Source organism: Ammodytes marinus, assembly GCF_949987685.1.
Source record: "Ammodytes marinus genome assembly, chromosome: 18".
Taxonomy (NCBI): Eukaryota; Metazoa; Chordata; class Actinopteri; order Uranoscopiformes; family Ammodytidae; genus Ammodytes; species Ammodytes marinus.
The window spans coordinates 7708106-7729941 of NC_137222.1; the positions used below are offsets into that span (position 1 = coordinate 7708106).

The 21836-nt window shown below is 41.3% G+C and overlaps 1 protein-coding gene across 1 annotated transcript; it reads left to right on the top strand.

Annotated features, from left to right (window-relative positions):
* Nucleotides 1-4472: 4472 nt before the first annotated feature.
* On the top strand, nt 4473-20085 carry ntrk2b (neurotrophic tyrosine kinase, receptor, type 2b; the record flags this gene model as incomplete). Its single annotated transcript, XM_080046414.1, has 16 exons — nt 4473-4675; nt 6625-6699; nt 6800-6871; nt 6982-7050; nt 7137-7288; nt 7453-7589; nt 10729-10861; nt 11727-12035; nt 13778-13812; nt 14114-14213; nt 14955-15143; nt 15845-15975; nt 16088-16260; nt 16743-16983; nt 19072-19230; nt 19900-20085. 16 exons carry the CDS (start codon nt 4473-4475, stop codon nt 20083-20085), a joined length of 2364 nt encoding a protein of 787 aa, XP_079902540.1.
* Between the last annotated feature and the right edge of the window lie 1751 nt (nt 20086-21836).

Sequence of the window (21836 nt, forward strand, 5' to 3'; positions counted from 1 at the left end):
ATTTTTGTAAGCTCGTAAAATGTGGACATTTTAGAGAAACGTGTATGATTCTCAAAGGACAGCATCTCACAAACATATGATGATCTTATAGAAAAGGATGCATTGCATTTGATTTAAATTAAACTACCCAACTGTATACAAACTAGTTAAAATTAGCCCGACCTTGAAAGTCTCAACAGTAAAATGATACATACACATTAATGCAGCATTAGTATTGATCCAAGGCTCTGTGTAATGACTTGGGAGGAGTTGTAAAGTTTGACAGGCTTCGGCAGCAGGACTTCCTGTGGCGCTCTGCAGTGCATCTCAGTCTGTTATGAATCCAACTGCATCTCTGTTAACTTCTCACTTAGTAGAGCGGGATGGACAGGTGTTGAAAAAACACATGATGTCACAGTCCTCAATGGCTTTGTAGGTTTAGTTGGTCAATTGTAGCATCCTCAACACCGAAGTCAGGGCTGGTAGGCAAACCGGAAAGGGGTCCAACAGTGGTGTGACCTTGGGCTGGAGCTGATCCAAGTCTCTACAGCGTCTTCATGATGTGGGAGTTCAACGGCACCAGTGTCTTGTCCTTTAAGCCACTGGGACACTGCGTCTTTGACACAGGAACAAGGCAGGACATCTTCCACAGCTCAGGGACCCTCTGACGACACACGGGCTTCTCATGTTTAGGATCAGGTGAAGCATGAATCCACATAGCTGGAGGGCACAGGCCTTTTTAAGCACCCTGGGGATGAAACCATCGGGGCCTGCATGGGGTTGGTGTCTGAGTGGAGTCTCATCTTCTTACATGATCAGCTGTAGAGGTTACAGATAGGACAGGGGGAGGGTGGATCTCCTCAATGTCCATTTGGTTGCTGGCTGACTTTTCCCCAGAGGCATATACTGTAGCAGTGGGGTTTGCAGTTCTCCAGGTTGTGATCTGACCTAGCCAAATAGTTAAACACATTGCACTGCACTAAGACCACTTTCACTTTGAATAGACTACTTATAGATGTTGCTGAAAACACTTGCACACTTTTAGTATTTTCACAGTGTGGTTTTAGTACCATTACTTGAGTGAAGGTACTGAATTCTTCTCTTGCCACTGTTTACCTTTAAAAGGAAAGGAACCAACGAAAGTAACGGAAGAGTTGGTGTCTGAAACGAGAAGCAAAAGTAAGTTAGTGTGAATGTGTTTTCTAATCACCCTAGTGATGCACATTGGAGACAGTGATACTCCAGGTCAATGCAATCTTGTTATCAGTAACTTATCATTAAACTCGGGATAACAAAAGCCTTTTAAAAGTTGCGTGTTAAGTCGAAACTCATCATGGAGATGCATCAAAAATCAACCGTGGCAAATAATCAAAATGACTTGGAAGTCCTTCAAAGTAACTAGCACCTCAGAGTTCAACCAGTCCTGTTACCAAACTTATTTCAGCCTCACAATATTCACGCTAGTACATCAATATATTTGATAATCTTCTTGCTTGTCTGTATATAGACAAAATCAATATCGTCTTAACTTGACAATATAAAATAACTCATGAATCCTCTGTGATGACTAGTAGTAGAAAACCCTGCATGGATGTAGCAGCTTGGTCTTAAATAACTAGGATTTCTTGTATTTAAAGCAAAATTATTGTGAACGTGTTGGTAGGTTCGTACACTGAGAGATAGCGGATTGTAGGGCATGTAGCCTACTGTAGTGGGCTGAGTCAAAGGCTGCAATCGCTGCACGCAAGGTTCAAGACAAGTCTGCCACCAGCTGGTTCAGGAGAGGAGAAGGAAGGAGCAGAGGTTGGAGGAGTCGCAGAATGGGATGATGCACAAGTGGCACCAAGCTGAGTGTACCAGAGGAGGAGGAGGAGGATATCTTGGTCAGCCATGACAACGGTCTCTGAGAGCGTCAAACATTCAACTCCCCCACAGCTGATCTATGTTATCTCTTTCTGGTGGGCGCGAAGCAAGGGCGAGGATTTCCCCAGTAGGAATCACCTCACAGAACAACCATCCACGCTCCAAGGAAATAAAAACAAAATCACAGAAAAAATCTAATAAGAATTTCATAGAACTCAATAATTTATTATATTTGATTAACTGAAGTCAAACCAAAATCATCACAACGTGCATGCTCAGACGCATAGTTACAAACACACAGATCCACATCTACTTTTTTGTGCCACTTGATCTATACTGTATAGTGCTAAAATGGTACAGGCCAAGAGATCAGACTTATGAATCTGACATCACCACCTCATTGCCAATCAGGAGCCCTGAATTATGTCCACACTTGATCTCCTCTGAACATCCCTTTTATCTCCTATGTGTTGTCATGCTCCTTCAGATATAGGCGAGGATCTATTGCAAAATAAAGAGCTCTCTTCCGTCTCCTATACTCTGAGGTTACCATGGAGACAGATATAATTCAGTTCTTGATGTTTCTCATAAAAAAGAGAGGGGGAGAGAGAGAGAGAAAAAAAAAGCCTGCGTACATATTTTCATCTGCAACCATAGCGACACTTGACATTGTCAGCGCTATTTGTAAAAAGCAAGTCACCATAGCGACACTAACCATCCAGGCTGTGTCATAGATCATGTGTCCTAGTTGAGTATGCCTCCTCATTATGAGTGATATTTAAGAATCCACTGGTAAACAGGGTTTATATGATCATTTTGGAACGTATCAGTAGCCTTGATGTTTGGTGCACAGTAACTCTCATAGGACCGAAAAAAGGAAATTATTTATGACATATGATTTGCTAAGATTGGGGCATTAAAGCTGGGGTATATGATTTCTGATTGGTCAAAGTTAACATGAGCTGTACACTTTGACCAATCAGAGCGAGGCTCCGATTCTCTGTTCTTATTGGCTGTTGGGACTGTCCATTCACTTTGGCACGACTTTGTTGGTGTAGAGCGTGTCAAGGAGGGACCATAGGGGAGGGACCAAAGAGAACAAGTGGAGCGGTTGAGGTATTTGGATTCGAATCTCTATCCCAACTGCCATTTTCTCCCCAAATCCTCCACCCCAGCTTTAAAGGCAAAAAAACAGAAGGATGCAATTCATGTCTAAATGATGTATGTATTAAAAATATGTATTGAGGTTGAACACCAACGTCAGTGCAACACCTGTACGTCAGCCCCAAAAATATATGTTTTTTTTTTGTTTCTTCAACTTAAAACCAAACAGTGCCAAAGTCTCTCCCTCTCAGTGCTACAATTACAATATTTAGAAATTCAATGGGTTATCATTAAGGTATTTCTGATTCACAAAAAAGAAATACAATCACTTTGGAAGGAAGAAAGAAAATTGCAATTTGTCCACCCAATTCCGATCAGTGATTGGAGTGAGACCCATTCCCAGCTTGCAGACATAGTATAGGTTATTATTTTTCATGGATGCCTCCAGTCTTGTGCGTCAACCGTACGTCACACTATAGGCCTAATGGCCAACCGTACAACGTTGTTGGTGTAAGCGTGCGTGCGTGCGCGCGCGTGTGTGTGTGTGTGTTTGTGTGTGTGTGTGTGTGTGGGGGGGGGGGGCTTTCATCCAATGCATAGCTCCAGAGTAACTACAACGCAAGAGTTAACATCCATAGTATTGTTGTTGTGCCCACCAAAGTAGCCTACTAACAGGACAATTTGAACCACAGCTGGCTACTCGTGCAACCTTAGAATGAGGCTGCAGCATGTTCTTTTTTTCCCTTTAATTTTTTTGTTTTTTTGCACGGACACAAAAGTAATTTCTCAAACTAATTCCTGTAAAAACAACTTGTCAGAAACATATCCAGTGTGTCATCATCGCAAACGGTGCCCCTTATAAACCAAATCCTGTGCTGATGTGGTGTGTGTGTGTGTGTGTGTGTGGGGGGGGGGGGGGTTCACTCGTCCTCGGCGATAATCGATAGACGCATGCAGGTAGCCTTCCTCCCTACACACACACACGCAGCATCACCACCACGCATCCTTTACTCCACTGTGCAGCCTCTGTTATTTGCCTCCCCATCACCACCACACATAGCCTACACATATGAGAAGAAAAAAATCGTCTATATTGATATCTCTCCACATCTGGAACACCTCATATTTGTTCTACACGGCAGAAGCGAGCAGTCTGTGCCCGAGATAGAGGAGTGAGACAGCAGCGGCGGCAGCTGAAGCAGCGGCAGCACCAGGACGGACCACTTGACACCTTGCTTCACGACATCGATATGCAGTAGTGTGATAGCAGCTCTGCGGAGACGGGAAGGCCAGTCCATGGCATCTTGATATTAAAACCGTGCGGCTCTGCGCATTCCTCACCAACTGCATATTTTTCTTCCTCTTCTTTTTCTTCTTCCTGCGCAGTCGAAAAGGATTAACTTGGCCAGATAAAGGCGGCGAGGGAGGGAAAAATCTTAACAATAATTCGATTTTTTAACCAGATTCTGTTTTGGGGGCGGGAGGGGGGATTCGTGGGGATATATCATCATCATTGGAAACCCGCGATGGACTCCAGCGCGGGGGAATATGGCATGGCTCGTCTCGGATTGTTTTTGGTTTTGATGATGGGGCTGCTGTGGAGATTTAGCGATGCCTGCCCCGCATCCTGCACTTGCAGCATCTCAAGGATTGTTTGTATTGATCCTGTGCCGGGGATCGAGGATTTCCCTGTCCTCACGTTAGATGACATGGAAAACATCACCGAGATGTAAGTGTATGGAAATGATCCGTGCAAGACAAGCGTATGAACTTATTAGGATGCAATGCGTAAAGAACTCTCTTCGATCGTATAGGTCGCAATAATACCCAGGGCTAAGATTATACTAGTAATACAGGTAATAATGAAATGAACAGCAATATGATTAACAGCGGGCCTGATACTATTCCCCATTGTGGATTAAACACCAACATAGATCCGTCTCCTGCGCTTAATGTCAATCAGTAAAATTTATGATTTTTTTATTCTCATAACCAATGGGTTTGTCGGATCATGTAGCCTATATGTGTGCGCGCGCGTGAGTATACATGTGGCGGAGATGTGAGTTACGCGTGCCACTAACGACGATGGTTTGTGATTGTGCGCGTGCGTGTGCGCGTGCGTTATGATGGTAAGTGTGCGCGTCAGGCTTATTTGGATTAGTTGGTGTTTCCTTTCTAAACAGCTCCAGAGCAGGTAGTGTGTAGAGTAAATGTATAGGCCCCACTCAGCCCTTTGAGGTGTTAATTCGGCTTTTTGGGTGGCGGTGTAAAAAAAAGAAGAAAAAATAAAGCCGAATTTTTGTCAAAACGACCACATTGTTTACAGATTACACACGAGATCACGGCAGCAGGCGATAGTTCTTTAGCCTTATCTGCGTCAATTTGTAGGCTTGTGTCGGTGTGTACCAGCATCAACCACAAGTACAACTGAATGGCACCCACACTGGAGAATGATGGAGGGGAGACTGGGTTAGTTTTCTGAGGCAGACAGACTGGGGCTATGTGTCACACACCACGAAGGCAGTTGCCCATCAACAGTGTAGTTCATTTGGCATGTAAAACATGACTATTCTTTTCTTCAATTATATCAAATTATATATAGGCATAATGCAAGCCTACATCTTTGATATTTTTTCAAGTTTGACAATTCAATACAGGAATTTGAGGCACAATATTAAAAGAAAAGAAACATCTCGAGAAATGTAACCATGAATTTAAAAATCCCTGGCCCCCATTCGTAGCCTTATCATTGGGAATAAAGACAAAACTCCTGAGGCAGAGCTGAGTCTTGAGATTGTTGAAGATACTTTGTCTTGTAATAGCCCATATATTGCAGCATTTGTATTGCTAAAGGTAAACTTATCTTCTTGTAAACAAAGGTGTCTCCCCAGTCCCCACCACCAAAATCTTCAACAACCTGAAAATGGTTACAAACACTATAGGACAACTACATCCAATGTGGTCATCTTTTCTGATGCTGTGAAAGGTTTGTCTACTACTAGGAAGTTAAAAAAAAATGTTTTGTTCTTCTAATTGGTAATTAATACAGTGGGAAACAATATTTGACGTTTTTACGTCAATCAAGGCAAACTGACTTAACTGTTCTCTGCCTACATGGCCTATATTTCATTGTTATATATTTTACAATTCACCTCCTGTGGCAGCGGTGGCATCATTGGGTAAAAAAAAGCAGATCTATCTGGAGATTTATTTAAAAATGAAAAAAAAAATGAAAACTTACACGATGTTGTATAGTATATCCATACATAAACAACATCATTACATTTTATTTTTTGATAAACTAATATGAACATTATCAGCATCACTGCAAAATATAATATCTGGCACTCAACTTACTGCCATGTGTGTGGCAGTACATGCTGATGGACTGGTGGTTCACAATTGACACTCAAATGTGCTGCAGATCAGAATTCCCTCGGTAAAACAATAACACAGCTTCGTTGGCAGTTCATACGAAATTGTGCTGGCTGTACCTACGAAGAAACCAAAACACTGTAGAATATAACACACATACACACGTTGGGAGTCTCAGGTGAAGCTATTTGGCTGAACACCAGTGCCAGTATCTGAGCCTCAGACTTCATATTGAAATGAACGGTGTGTGTGTGTGTGTGCATGTTTGGCGTGACATGGTCTTTCTTGTACATTATTCCGCAGATACATCGCCAATCAAAACAGACTATTCGACATCGACGACAACAGTTTGAGGAACTACATCAACCTCAGAAACCTGTAAGTATCAATCAGAAGCTTTTCAGAATCTCAATATATTCTGCAGACAATACACAGAGTGATAGGTCACCTGATAACTCAACACTTTAACCTCCAACAGAACAGTGATGAACACAAGATTGACGTCTATATCGTCAGACGCGTTTTACAACAATACAAGACTTCAATATGTGTAAGAAGCCTTTTCAAACACTTCAGTTACTGTATTTCATTTTATCTCTTGTGTGAGTAGCTTTGTTTGGATTTTGACTGTCATTTATTTTCAATTTTTCTTAATTGTAGAAACCTCAGAGACAATAACCTATCGACGCTGTCATGGAGAACATTTCAGAACTTTAACGCAACATTACCGTAAGTGTCACGCCTATATGTAAAAAAAAAAAGTCACTCCACTCTATTTGTGTGCAAACCAAACTACAAGTTTTATTTTATTCTAGGCTCTACCTGTCTGGAAACCCTCTGGACTGTGTTTGTGAGAACTTTTGGATCAAACTGAGACTCCTAGAAGACGGCGACAGTCAAGACCTGCAATGCATAGACGACATAGGGACGCCTCAGGCCTTTGCCACGCTCACTCCACCGGACTGTGGTAACGTGAAGCTGATGTTATATTAAGCAACGCCGGATATCCGATAATATTGAACCTTTTGAGATGCTTCCTGAAGATGGGAAAATGAGAGAAAACAAATCAATCCATGTGAAATTCCGGTCCTATATGTTTCATGAGTCCTGTTTGCCCTCTTTTTCTCGCAGTGGTTCCTACGGTAGAGGTCGAGCCGAGGACCGTGACTGAGATGCAGGGAAGTGATGTCAGAGCTCTGTGCAGTGCCACTGGTTCTCCTACTCCAGAGATCCAGTGGAACCTGGATATGGTCTCCACCCACTACGAGGTGAGCTGCCACACAGCTTTCTGTTTACACCTGTTTGGTACAGTTTGGTCCAGCACTTTGGACTTTCAGAGGTTTTTTTTTTACATGTTTTTCCTGCGTGGAAAACTTGAGAAATCTCGCCTATATATGGTTAAAAAATAGGTAGTTATGAGAAGTTACCCCTGTGCAGAATAGGCTACAATGCGATGAAGGTCATTAAGAATTGGACTCTCAAGTTACGCCCGAAGGGGACATTTTGTATGTATTATCATCGAACAAATCCAATGGAAGGAGCAAAACCAAATACCAAATTCTAAAAAAAAAGGACTATGTAGCTTCTGTAGTATCTTGTGGGCTTGATCAAAAAGGTGTGTGTGTGTGGTTTTGGGATGATGGAAATAATCAGCTTGAGGCAGGATGAGGAGGTAGGGAAACACTTTCTTCATTGAAAACAAAACTTAAGCTGCAGTCAAGATGGGTTGTGGCCAGTAGAACCCAATGCAAATCAATAACTAGAAAAATGAACTTAGGGTCTAATTAAAAGAACAGAGAAAGGAATGCGTATAAAACTAGAACAATTCATTTTTCATTTCATTTAACTTTTATTTATCCTCGAGAGACCAATTGAGGGGTGACCCTCATTTTCAATGGTGTCGAGTTCAAACAAACTCCAAGGAAAAACAACAATGCATACACAACATTCAATGCAAATACATCAAACACACAACAACAGGTGAAGAGAAGAAAAAACAAAAAACAATTGAAACATTTACATAGTGGTGAAGAGTGGCAGCAATTAAAATGGAATTAAATGGGTGAAAGTACAATATAGCCTAATTAAAACAGTTACAGGTAGAGTTTGGCAGATTTAAGATAGTTTGTTTAAATTGATTAAAGGATATGAAGGTATTTAGTTTAATTTGTTGCTGTAAGTTGTTCCAGGAGTCGGGGGCACTGAAGCTAAAAGCTGTCTTTCCCAGCTCGGACCGGGCTTGTGGGACAGAAAGCATGAGCATGTCAGTGGAGCGGGTCTGATTAAGAGCTCCCAGAAAAAACCTGTCTTTCCTCATGCAAAAGTTGTTTTTTATACCCCAAAATGGAATGAGCGGATTGGTCAAACATTCTTCCTGAAACCTGCCTCACCCATTTTGATTGGTGAGTCCTATTTGCTTCTCCTGAGCATCCTGTCCTGACTATAACCTCAATTATGTGCCAAAAGCTACCTACATTAATCTTATGGACTAGGCTCCGAATATCTATTGTGTTCCTCCCAAGGGACGAAGTTTTCGGACCCTCACATTGTGAAACTACAGTATCACAAGCTTCTCACGAATTTGTGTGAACTCAGCTTGATACTTGTATCCTGTTTTGCAGCCTACAGGTTAACTCTAACTCATCCTGCAGTTTTAGGAAGTCTCCTGCAGAAGATACATTTCCCTGACGCTAATAGCTTTGGATAGCCGTGATCTTGATTCTTGCTATTGTAAATAAGCCTATGAATCTTTCGACATGTTTTTCCTGCACGTACGCAACTCTAAAAACCCATGGCATGTGGAAAGATTCCCCTTACCCATACTGTAAGACGGTTCACATTTCCTGTAACCTTGCATGAGAGAGAGAGAGAGAGAGAGAGAGAGACATTTCCAGCTATGTCCAACAGTAGATGACATTTAATTTCAACTTTATTTCTTAGTTAAACAATAACAAGTACAAGGTCTCATAATGCCAGACACTACACGTCTTCCACCTCTTTTAGAGCTCCGTCATTGTCAGCAAGCAACTCATGAAAACGTATAAAAGAGCCGACTTTCACTGGGTGACATGATCCTTACATCCTCTCTGTAAAAATGAAACTACACTGCCTGACCAAAAAAAGGACACATAATCTTAATATTTAGTTCGACCAACTTTAGCTTTGATTACGGTACACATTTGCCGTTGCATAGTTTTGATTTGATTTTTTGGCACATAAGCTTGCTTAACCTAGACCTGACCAACTGAAGACACCCCAAATCATACTGTACACTGCCCCCACAGGCTTGTACAGTAGGCACTAGTCATGATGGGAGCGTCACTTCATCCATCTTTCTTTTTACCCATCACTCTGTAACAGGGTGCATTTTGGACTCATCTGACCACACAACCTTTTTCCATTGCTCCGGAGTCCAATGTTTATGCTCCCTGGCAAATTGAAGCATTTCTACCTGATAAGCCCCACTGATAAGTGGTTCTCTTTAGGCTACACAGCTGTCGAGTCCCAATCCCTTGAGTTCTCTTCACATGATGCATGTGGAAATGCTCATACTTTCACTATTAGACATAGCTGTCTTTTCTACCGTCAATTTTCTTGACAATTTGATTTCACGAAAATCAGAGATTGAGATCAGATTTTTTTAAACCACATTTCTTCCTTATAGTTTATTTATTTATCACAATTGAGACACAAGGCCATTATAGATGCTGGTCCAACACTATCCTTTCAGGTTTTGCTGTGCAGGCCAATAATTTGACCCTTCTGAAACAGAGTAATATTTTCCACCACCACAGCACACTTGTTTAAGAATTAAGAAGCTATTCACTGCATCAAGGGTTCAATAACTTGCCAACTTAAACATATGAATCACTGCAGTTTTTGACGGATAGAGGGCTCTTGAGCCTCGTACCTATTTGCTAAGTTAAATCCAGGTGGTGATTTTTTTTTTGGCCAGGACATTTGTATATGTTTGTTCTCAACAGGATCAATCGGATCCTGGGAAACATTAACATCTTCATCAGGATGCAAGTGGACTTTGATAAACAACATTCTTGGTCTCCACACAGGCTCTGATATATTCTGTATAATATCGCATCATCATTTATTTGTTGATTATATTTTGTCATATGCATCTGAGTCTGCAAAGTAATTTAAGTTATTTAAGAAATGTAGTGAAGTACTAAAAAAATTAAAAAGTGCAATATTTCCCTCTGAGTGGCTGTGAAAGGTAGCATAACATGAAAAAGTAAACTTCAAGTGACTCAAAGTTGTACTGTGTACTGTGCAGTCAGCCTGTTGTAGCAGGGAGCTGACTGGTTATTGTCCATGTTTCTAAAGATCAGCATCGCAACAATTTCACACGCGTGTAATGCAAAATAACAACGCTTGGGTTGTGTGTGTTTACAGCTTGAGCCTTCGGAGACGGAGAGCAGCCTCACCTTACTGGACCTGGCCCCTGAGGATAACGGCAGGAGGATCATATGCAGCGCCGAGAACATGGCCGGTCAGACGGAGGCCACCCTCCAGCTCAATATTCTCTGTAAGGCCTATTTACTGTTGTCCCTGGTCATTAACTAAATGTTAACCGATTACAGCATACTTCACTAGAAAATGATGTTTACATTGGTAAGCATATTTTCCTCTAATGATCTTTTAAATGGCTTCTTCTAGACTTTTTTTTCCCTTTTTCTTTCCAGTGAAAGCGCACGGCTCCTCAGTCTGTTATCATTACTGTCTCTCTGCAAATGTTATTGACTCTCCACTGTTTCCTGTCCCTAACTCTTCCTCCTGTGAAGCTCCTCTCGCATCCTTACCATAAACACGTCTGCTCGTTCAGCGCCACATTTCTCCTCATTCTATTTTTCTATGTTTCTTCCTACGCCGGTGATCAAATGATAGATAGATAGATAGATAGATAGATAGATAGATAGATAGATAGATAGATAGATAGATAGATAGATAGATAGATAGATAGATAGATAGATAGATAGATAGATAGATAGACAATGTACAAAACTTAAACAATTAAACTAAAGAAGCAAACAATTATTGTCATTTTTATTTATTTAACCTTGCAAACAAAGTGTAACAGAATAAAAACTATTTAATCAAACCTTTAAACCTTGCAGAAATAGAAATAAAACAAAGCGTAAAAAGAATTGTTGAAATGTCGTGCGATCGTCCTCTCCTCTCTCCCCTCTCACCCCCCATCGCCTCCACCTCCATCTCCATCTCCATCTCCACCCTAAGCCATGTAAATGTTGTAGTTGTCCCCCCCCCCCCCCCCTCTTACTGGCTTTATACAATCCTGGTGTTTGATTTGTTCCTGTGTCATTTCCCAGTTATTATACTCTTCCCCCTCATTCCCCCCTGTGTGTGTGTGTGTTTTGCCTCTCTTGTGTCAGTCGCCCCCACCATCGTGGAGCTGCTGGGGCCGGAGAGGGACCATCACTGGTGCATCCCATTCACCGTGGCGGGGAACCCCGAGCCCGAGCTGCAGTGGTACCATGACAACCTGGCCCTGCAGAACGAGGACTTCATCCGCAGCGTCATCCACGTGACCACAGAGAGCGAGATCCACGGCTGTCTGCAGCTGGTCAACCCCACACACATCCACAACGGAGTGTACCGGCTGGTGGCCAAGAACAAGTACGGCAGCGATGAGAAGAAGGTCTCCGCACAGTTCCTGGACCCGCCCGACATCGATCACACAGGTATTAAAACCTTCTTTCAAAGCGGTTTAGTGTACAGGTGCATCTGAAATAAAAGGTATCATATATTAAATATCATGAAAAAGTTCATTCAAAACTTTCGTATATTCTAGATTTTTGTTACAAAAATAGAAATATGTCAGGGCTTTTTTTTTGTTTCAGTTGTTTTTTATGATTACGGTTTATAGCTCATGGAATTAAAAAATCCAGTACCTCAAAATACTAGAATATTACATAAAACCAATATTTAAAAAAATTATTTTGAATACAGAAATGAAGACATTCTGAAAAGTATGTTTATTCTAGATTCATTTAACTTTTTATGAGGAATGAATTTAGAATATGTGAAAGTTTTACTTTTTGAATTAAGGGAAAAAATTAACTTTTCATTGATATTTAGATTTTTTCAGATATGCACCCGTATTCAGTGTGAAGTCAGATCGTATTCATTTTCAGTCAGTTTCATTTTTGTGGACAGTGTTCATCTTTCGCGGCTAACAAACTGTTTTCTGATTTCTACTTTTCAGAAGACTACACCTGTAAGTAATGATCCGGCAATTTTTTTTGTGTTTATTAGCTTTATAAAAAACGCTGTACATTGTTAAAATGGACTTTTCCCCCGATATCCATCTATTTTCTATCCATTTCTCCTCCTATGGCCTGTGACTACATCTTCCCTCTGCGCAGACCCCACTCCTGGTAGGTTGAAGAAATACTCAGATAATTTTACTTAAAGCGGATACGAGTAACATTTAAATATCTTTTAAACAACCTCATGTTTCCTCTGATAATCATAAATTACCTTTAACAGCAAACGAGACCATCAGTGCAAAGAAAGACGTTTTTATATAGTTTTTATTACTGCTTTTGGTCTGGTCGCACACCCAGTCCGATTTTCGGTTCGCTCGTGCAGGCTCTATGGTCACATATCCGTATTGGTTGCAGATTTCAGTGTGGCGCTGCAACGCGATTTGAGAAGCCTATCCCTCCAGGTGAGGGAAGGGGAGCGGGAGCCTTGTTTGAGACAGTTATTTGTCGTCATAAATGACTGATAACGGGGCTGAACCATCAAAGAAAAAAAAGAGAATGCAATGAAGAAAAGCGAAAAGGGAGAGTGAGTGATAGGCGGGCGGGAGGACGTTGCCAAGCAACGTGTATACAATTTCACGAGAGCGAAACTAGACTGCTAAATGAATGAGCGGTTGGTACTAACACAAAGTTTGCTTTGCTTCACCATCATCAGATAACCATTATCTGAAATAGTCATTATTTACATCAACAACACAAACACATTACCTCATCGTGATCCATAGTCTACTAACTGCCGTCTCTCATTCATTCGCTTTCTGTGAGGACACAGCTCCGTGAGAGAGAGAGTAGTTAGGTGACGCTGCTGAATCAACTCATTGCAAGCAGGTGTGTGTACTGACTGGCATTAGTTGATGCAGTGTCAAAACCACTCTCACGGAGCCGAAAAGAGTCCTCACACTTTCAACACACGAACATGCACTATATTGCGCCCTTCTCAGTCCACGCTCACGCGCCTGGCACGAGCATTTGCGACAGCGGGCGTCGTAAAAATACTACCGCTTTTGTCCAAAGGGGACGCCAACGTGCCATCTTACTCGTAGTGCCTTTAAGTAAAAGTAACAAAACCAAAGTGCAAATATACTAACAGTGCAGTCTGTAAAGGGAATTGGCATTTTTCACAAGAGGCTAGAAATGTATTTTTTTATTTTTTTCAGACCCACCAAGTCCTCCCATAGAAGACAGTGTTGCAGTAAGTGATCCTTATCATAAAGTAGTGTTACCAATGTTACCCACCCTTGTCACCTTTTGAAGATGATTTTTGGTTCTTGATTTGTTTAAATGAGTTTTTAAAGGTCGGAAACTGCTAAAATCATCTATAAAAAAAAGACAGCAAAGATTAGAGGAAAGTCAGAATATACAAACATCCTTTTATGTGTATATCATGTAAATCAGCTCATGACTTCATATTGAATTTGTGGCAGGGAACCTCATATCTAAACAGTTATGCTTCAACATTTTTATTATTATCATTATTATTTTTGTATTTTCAGGTGTATGTAGTTGTGGGAATCGCAGGAGTGGCCTTGACCGGCTGCGTTTTGATGGTGATCATTCTGAAATATGGAAGAAACTCCAAATTTGGTATTAAAGGTGAACACATTTTCTCAAAGGCATAATTTAATACAGTATTTTAGGAAATATTCTCATCGATTTTCTTGTTAGCATTTGGCTATATCTTTGATAAGCACGAAGGCTGGAAACAGGCAGCTTCATATTTAGCTCAGACACATGAGAGTGGTATTGATCACAAGGGTTGACTCTGCAACATTCTATGTGACCTCCACATCGAATCAGCAGTTTATACACAGTTAAAGGTGGAGTCAGCGATTCTGGAGAATGCTTGTTGTCAAAATCAGTGAATATCTCCTCACAATCCGCTTTCTGTAAGTACTGTCTGTGCGCTGCTGTGCATTACACAGCCTAGGCTCTGTAAGCTAAGCTATCTGGGCCCCCTTTGTTTACATCCCCTTTGTTTACATACATGTTTACAGAGCCTAGGCTTGGTATTAACACCATTTTTTTTCTCCAGCGCACACACACGGACAGGTAGAGGATCATGAGGCGATATTCACTGATTTTGACAAAAAGTGATTTTGACAAGCATTCTCCAGAATCCCTGACTACACTTTTTAATAAATGGTTCACAACACTCTATAATGCAGCATGTTAAAATAACGTGTTACTGACTCTAGGAAGTTGATAGTGCTACTTTGGCTGTCTAGGCTCTTCTGATGTCTTTTTGTCGTTAAGAACACCAACTACTTACATGGCATACACCATCTCCCTCTCTCCTTGTGCTTCTCTTCTCCTCTCCTCTCCGACTCCCTATAGGCTCCTCCTCGGTCATCAGTAATGACGATGACTCCGCCAGCCCTCTTCATCACGTCTCCAATGGCAACAACACCCCGTCGTCCTCGGAGATGGGTCCAGACGCAGTCATCATTGGCATGACAAAGATTCCTGTCATCGAGAACCCGCAGTACTTCCGCAACTCGGGCAGCATGCTGAAATCTGACACGTGTGAGTTACCGCCTCACTCGGCAAAAAACCAGCGGTAACCCGGACCTTTTCTGATAAATCCATGCGGGGGGGGAGGGAGGGGGGGGGTCACCGCCGGACGCCAGATGTATTGCCAGCATCCTGCCGCATTGTGATAGTGATAGTTAGCTTCTATATGAAGAGGATGTTCAAAAAAACAAGAGCTTATTCACATATCGCTCAACTCAGCACAATGAAACTGAATGTTTTTTTCTTTCTCAGACAAATTGGCTGATAAACATTTTAGTCATTTATCAAGCAAAAATGGCAAACATTTGTTTGTTCTAACCGTTCAAATGTATAGATTTGCACCTTTTTTATTTCTTTTTTTAGTGTGAATTGAGTAGGCCTATCTTTCAGTTTTTCCCGGTTCATCAGACACATCTTTGAATCTGAAGACGTCACCTTGTTCCCCGGGAGATTGTGACTAGCATCTGTTTTCTGTTTATGCTTTAAAGGCTTAATGTTTTAACTGCCAAATCAAACAAATCAGTAATGAAAATCTAATCTACTTTGGCCGGCATAACTATAACTGATATTTTCTTGACTAAAAAACCATGACCTCAGAAGACAATACACGCTCTTCACTACAGGACAGTACACAACAATGTTCCACTATAATCTAGATGCCACCTTGACTTTAAGAGTGAATTGTCATATTTTTTTTTTTTTGCATTTAAAAGTCGTCCAGCACATCAAGAGGCACAACATCGTACTGAAGCGGGAGCTGGGAGAGGGAGCCTTTGGGAAGGTGTTTCTGGCCGAGTGCTACAACCTGACGCCGGACCAGGAGAAGCTCCACGTGGCAGTGAAGGTATACGGACAAATAATTGATGCATTTGTCATTCAGTGTATGAATTCTATTGATGAGACGTAGGTCCGCGTGGCTAATAATGATCCTCACTGCCTTTGTGTCTCTGCGTCAGACTCTGAAAGAGGCCAACGAGAGCGGCCGAGCGGACTTCTACAGAGAGGCCGAGCTCCTCACCAACCTGCAGCATGAACACATCGTCACTTTCTACGGAGTGTGTGTGGAGAGCGACCCTCTCATCATGGTGTTTGAATACATGAAACACGGCGACCTCAACAAGTTCCTCAGGTACAATTTTCACGTCTAAAAAAATAAATAAACGTATTATGTTAAAAAGAAAAGTCATATACTGTAGGTGATGCACTAAACTGTTAGATTATATACATTTTCGATTATTCAGCCAATAATTCTCTCGAAAAAATTTTTTTGTTTAGCTAATGAAATTATATTTGAATTGTCAGTGGTGAAATAATCTCTGTGATCATAATTTTTGTTGAGCCAGCCTTGACATCCTCAAGTCCCTTCTTTTATTTGACCAGCAGTCTAAAACCCAGAACATATTCAGTTCGAAATCATGATGACAAAGAAAGGCATGACATTCTCATCAAACTGAGAAGTTGGAATCAGTGAATGTTGAGAAGAAGAATCGATTTGAAGAACATCTGTCCCATCAACAATCATCCATTCATCAATGTTAGCAATAGTATTTACTGAACAAGTCATTGGTCCTATTGACGGGAGCTCTGATGAAGTGTTTTGTGGGGTTGCAGGTCCCACGGCCCTGATGCAGTGCTCATGGCCGACGGTCAACACAGTATCCTGGTGGAGCTCACCCAGTCCCAGATGCTTCACATTGCCCAACAGATTGCTGCTGGCATGGTCTACCTGGCATCCCAACACTTTGTCCACAGAGACCTGGCAACCAGGAACTGCCTGGTCGGAGAAAACCTGCTGGTCAAGATCGGAGACTTTGGCATGTCCAGGGACGTTTACAGCACAGACTACTACAGAGTAAGCATTTCTTGATTATTTCTCACCATGACTTGTCACCCAGTCTCTCACTTAAACACACACAGACGCACAAGCACACACGCAGGCACACGCGCGCACACACACACACGCGCTTGCACGCACGCACGCACACACACACACACACGCACGCACACACACACACACACACACACACACACATACACACACAGACACTCACAGCCCTCTGATATGCAAACATGCATAAATATGGAAATATAACCACATACGCACACTCTGTCTCAAATATGTAATTAGAATTTTTATTTCAGCTTTTGGTCTGAAATAACTGTGTAGCTGCAGAAATAGCAATTTGAACTAGAGGTATTTTATCTGTTTTTAATACCATTTAAATGCAAATTCTATAATCTGCATAAAATTACTGTTTCCATGGTAATATAGGCCAACAGTGCAAAAATGCATTGGCAGTTTTTCTTTATCCTTGGGCACGGAGTCAATACTTCTCCTTCACTCTACACGAACGGCATGATATTAAAGCGTAGAAGGGGTTTATAAATATGAATAGCATATGGTACAAATCGCTAAAGGTTACACTGTGTTATAAGCAGCCAATGCTTACATTTCAGGGCAGTAAAAATACAGTTTTCCATGTTGAGGAACAGATGGATGGATTGTACTCCCTTATCATTCATTTCTCAGATCCCAGTTCAAATCCCACAGTGCCCTCTGCTGCCCGAAGTCAGAACTCCACACACAGACACAGACAGAAAAACCAGAACATTTCCGAGACACATGTGATAAGATCACCATGAAGAGGGCCTGTCACCAGCTGTCCCGATATCAAAGGTTTTTATCAAAGGGAAAGCTAAAGCGTGAACACAAGGCCGTCTAGCCTGCTATAATGCTGCAAATCCAGAAGGGAAATCACATGATACAATAAATTAGATCAAACAGGAAAAGAGGAATCCACTACACTCACATTTAGGGGATGACCTGGCTTATTTTTTTGCTATGGACCTACTGAGAGTCTGCATTTCCAGCATGTTTTTATGAAGATAATGTATCATAAATCAGAAAATTAACAACATATGAACAAACCCTACTGTAATAACCTTCAGAATAGTGCAGATAATTATTATTGAGATTATGGAAAGTTTTGTTGATGTAAGTGCTTTAGAAGTTGAGATTTAAAAAAATAAAAAAAAATAATGTTGAGATAATGGCAGTATTTAGGAGAAATATACAGACACAACCAGACAAGGTTTTAGTCTAATAAACACCTTAATGTACGTACATTTTGGACCTTTTTATTTATTAGAGTATCAATCGCGCCTTAACGTTTTGAAATTGATTATTGTTTGTTCACATGAGCAGCTTCTTGAGCCTCTTAGGATGCCATAGTTGGTTTTAAACCCTGACACCGGCTCATGTATTGCACATGTAACAATAGTTGAGCGTAGGGGCATGTGAGTTTCACGTATACGTGATGTGATGGACGTGAACGGACGGAGGTGCATTAATGGTGATTGGATAAAAGGGGTTGACTGGAAGAGAGGGAAATGCGTTTAGTAAACAGGAAATAACTGATGGGAGAAGACGGGAAGACACTGATTGGATAAAAAGGTTAGGGCGGGATAACAGGCGTGTGGCAGGAATGCCAGAGTGACCAGAGCTTAATAACTCGCTGTAGAAAATTCACTCAGTTTCCCTTTTATTAGGGGTAGACCTGGCTCACTGTAGCCCGCGGCCTTATACTGACTTTCTATCGGTCTTTCCCTTCCCTGTTTGTATCACAGAGGATAGCCTGAACTCTGTAACCTTCAGGACGGTGGGATTCTTTGCAGGCTGGTTGTATCCGACGGCATTAGTTTCAATAATAAATTGGCAACTGAGTGTAATTTCAGTTTCGGCAATGGCTGGACATAATTTATTTGTCAAAAGTGACCAAGGTGGGGGAACGACGAAAGGCTTGAGACTCTCTCCAGCAGATCTTGTGCTGTTGGTTTCTGATGGAGGATGTGCTCTCTCACTCTCTCTCTCTCTTTGTCTGTCTGTCTGTCTGTCTGTCTGTCTGTCTGTCTGTCTGTCTGTCGTTCTCTCTCTCTGCAGGTGGGCGGCCACACAATGCTGCCTATCCGCTGGATGCCCCCAGAGAGCATCATGTACCGGCGGTTCACGACAGAGAGCGACGTGTGGAGCCTGGGCGTGGTGCTGTGGGAGATCTTCACCTACGGCAAGCAGCCCTGGTACCAGCTCTCCAACAATGAGGTCAGAGTCACACACATGACTTAAATGAAGACTTCAAACTTTTTACTGAAAAAGGATAAATAACTTACTAACTAAAAAGAACTACTTCAATTGGTAACACACAAATTAATTTGGTTATTTCAAATTGATTTAACAAGTTGGACAAGCACGATTGCTTTGTCACTTTAGGTCCATTTTTCCAATTCATTTTGAAAAATTACATTTTGTTCAGAATTGTATCTCAGTGTTCTACTGCAAAAGAATATAGGCTATATAACATTATTTTTTTTTTTAAATGGTTTAGGTTTTCTTTTTCTTTTCGGGACAGGGGCCTTTTTAGGATAGTGACAGAGATGACAGGATTGAGATGGAGAATGGTCTCCGGATCTACATAAATCAAGATGTTTATGTTCATGGTCAACCCCTTAGGACCACCCGGGCACCCTTTAATCATATTCCTCTTGACAAAAATGTCCTTTTGTATCAAAGTGCGGCACACTTTGCAGAATGTGTTTCGGAATCTAATCCGAAATAATGCAAGCTAAATGAATGTACTGTTAAAGCATTTAATCCTTCAACCCATCTAATGTTTCATTTAATCAACAATATTCACTGGGAAATCTGCTGCGTCGCTTTCTCTTGAACTCCGACTTGAACTGTATGTATTGTCGCCCTGTATGTATGCTGCAGGTGATCGAGTGCATCACCCAGGGGCGCGTGCTGCAGCGGCCGCGCACCTGTCCTAAAGAGGTGTACGACTTGATGCTGGGCTGCTGGCAGAGGGAGCCCTACATGAGGCTCAACATCAAAGAGATCCACAGCATGCTCCAGACCCTGGCCAAGGCCTCGCCAGTCTACCTGGACATACTGGGCTGATTGTATGTACTTTGGCGTGCACCTGTGCGTGTGTGTGTGTGTGTGTGTGTGTGTGTGTGCGCACTGAATTAGACGGAGAGGAGGAGGAGCTGAAAGGTTGTGAGTGTGTGAGCGTCTGTGTGTACAGTACCTGGCTGTAAATGTTACTGTAAATGCTATATTGTCCATGTCCCTCATTACATCGAGAAAAGCCTTAAAAATGTTGAGTGATTTTTTTGCTTTGCTTTTCTTTTTCCTATCAATTTTTTTTTGTTGTTGTTGCAGATTTTGCAGTGACCGAGGCATGTTCCAAAAAACGGAAACCAAAATGCATTCAGGGTTATGTACGCAACTTAATCCTAAAACCATCGATACACTGGCATTAAAAAAATAAAACAAAACCCGATAATCGCAAACAATGACAACTGGGTTCATTCTGTCTGCAACTCGTTAAAGAATCACTCTCCTCCTATTCCATATTCGCTGGGAACCAACAAAAAGGGAAAAAATAATGTGTCTCCATAAATGAACTTTATATGGACACGACTTTGTAGATAGATCTTTCTCTTCTGAGCGGCGTAGTTTGCAGAACGGTCAAAGTTACTCATTGAAGAAGCTTTTTTTCTTTCTTTTATATGTCACAGAATATTTTAATATTTGTAGAATTTATAAGTACTGGTGACTCCGTTTGCAAACCGACCTGTTTCATTTATATCTGTGTTTTTTTGGGTTGATAACAGACGCTTGTTTGATTTGTAAACATGCGTGTTATATTATTATACACGTAGGTTTAATAAAGAAACCCATAGTGATAGTTATAGATGCCTCTGTCGGTCATATATTGACCTACTCTAGTCCCTCAAAGGACTTCCCAATGTGTTGAGGTTGTAAAAACACAAGGGCATACAGCATTTAACAATTATTATTATTATTTATTTTTTAAATGTCCTCCTAAAGTGGTGTTTTCAATGTTGTTGGAGTGCTCTACTGTCACAACCTTTTGTTTTATTGTATCTAAAGCACAGAGAATGAGTACTTGGAAGTGTTAAGCTGTGCCTATCCCCCCTGAAAAAATAACAAATTACAATCCAAAAAAAAAAGCAGTTTGTATATTTTTTTCCCCCATTCACCAGCAATGCCATTTAGCAAATCTCTGTTGTTTGTTGGCCCATATCTGTAAGTGACGTGGATTTGGTGAGAAATGTCAACGAGATTGTGTTGAAGGTTTTGACAAGTGGAGATGATTGACACAGGGCATTTGGCTGCACTGATGTGGGTTAAATACTGTATATTGAGGATTTCTTTTGTTTTTTTCAACAATTAGATTTTGTACATATTGAATTTGCTACTTTTTGTTTTTTCGTTATTTATTTATTGACATTACCAGACTGTACTTTGAGGGTTCTGGTCTTTGATTTTCACATAGTAAGCTAAGAGACCGCAGTTAAACGGATTAATTAAAGAGTCTGAGATTGCCCTGAAAGTGTCCCGGGGGTGCTTTCATCTCTGCGACCGGCCACAGTCATCCCGGTGGTGACTGATAACAGCTGCGAAAGGCAAAGCACACTAATGTACAGGCTTTAAAATGTAAAAAAAAAAGGAAAAAAAAGAGGCTAAAATATTGAAAAGCAAGTGTCTATAGTACAAACTTCTGTATTAATCTTTGCAAAAACAGCTCCTTCACAATAACCATTATTCATTTCCATGTGGAGGATTACAGCAGTAAGGCTCTTTGCGGAGACAATAAGTTACGTTAAGTGCACTTTGTAGCG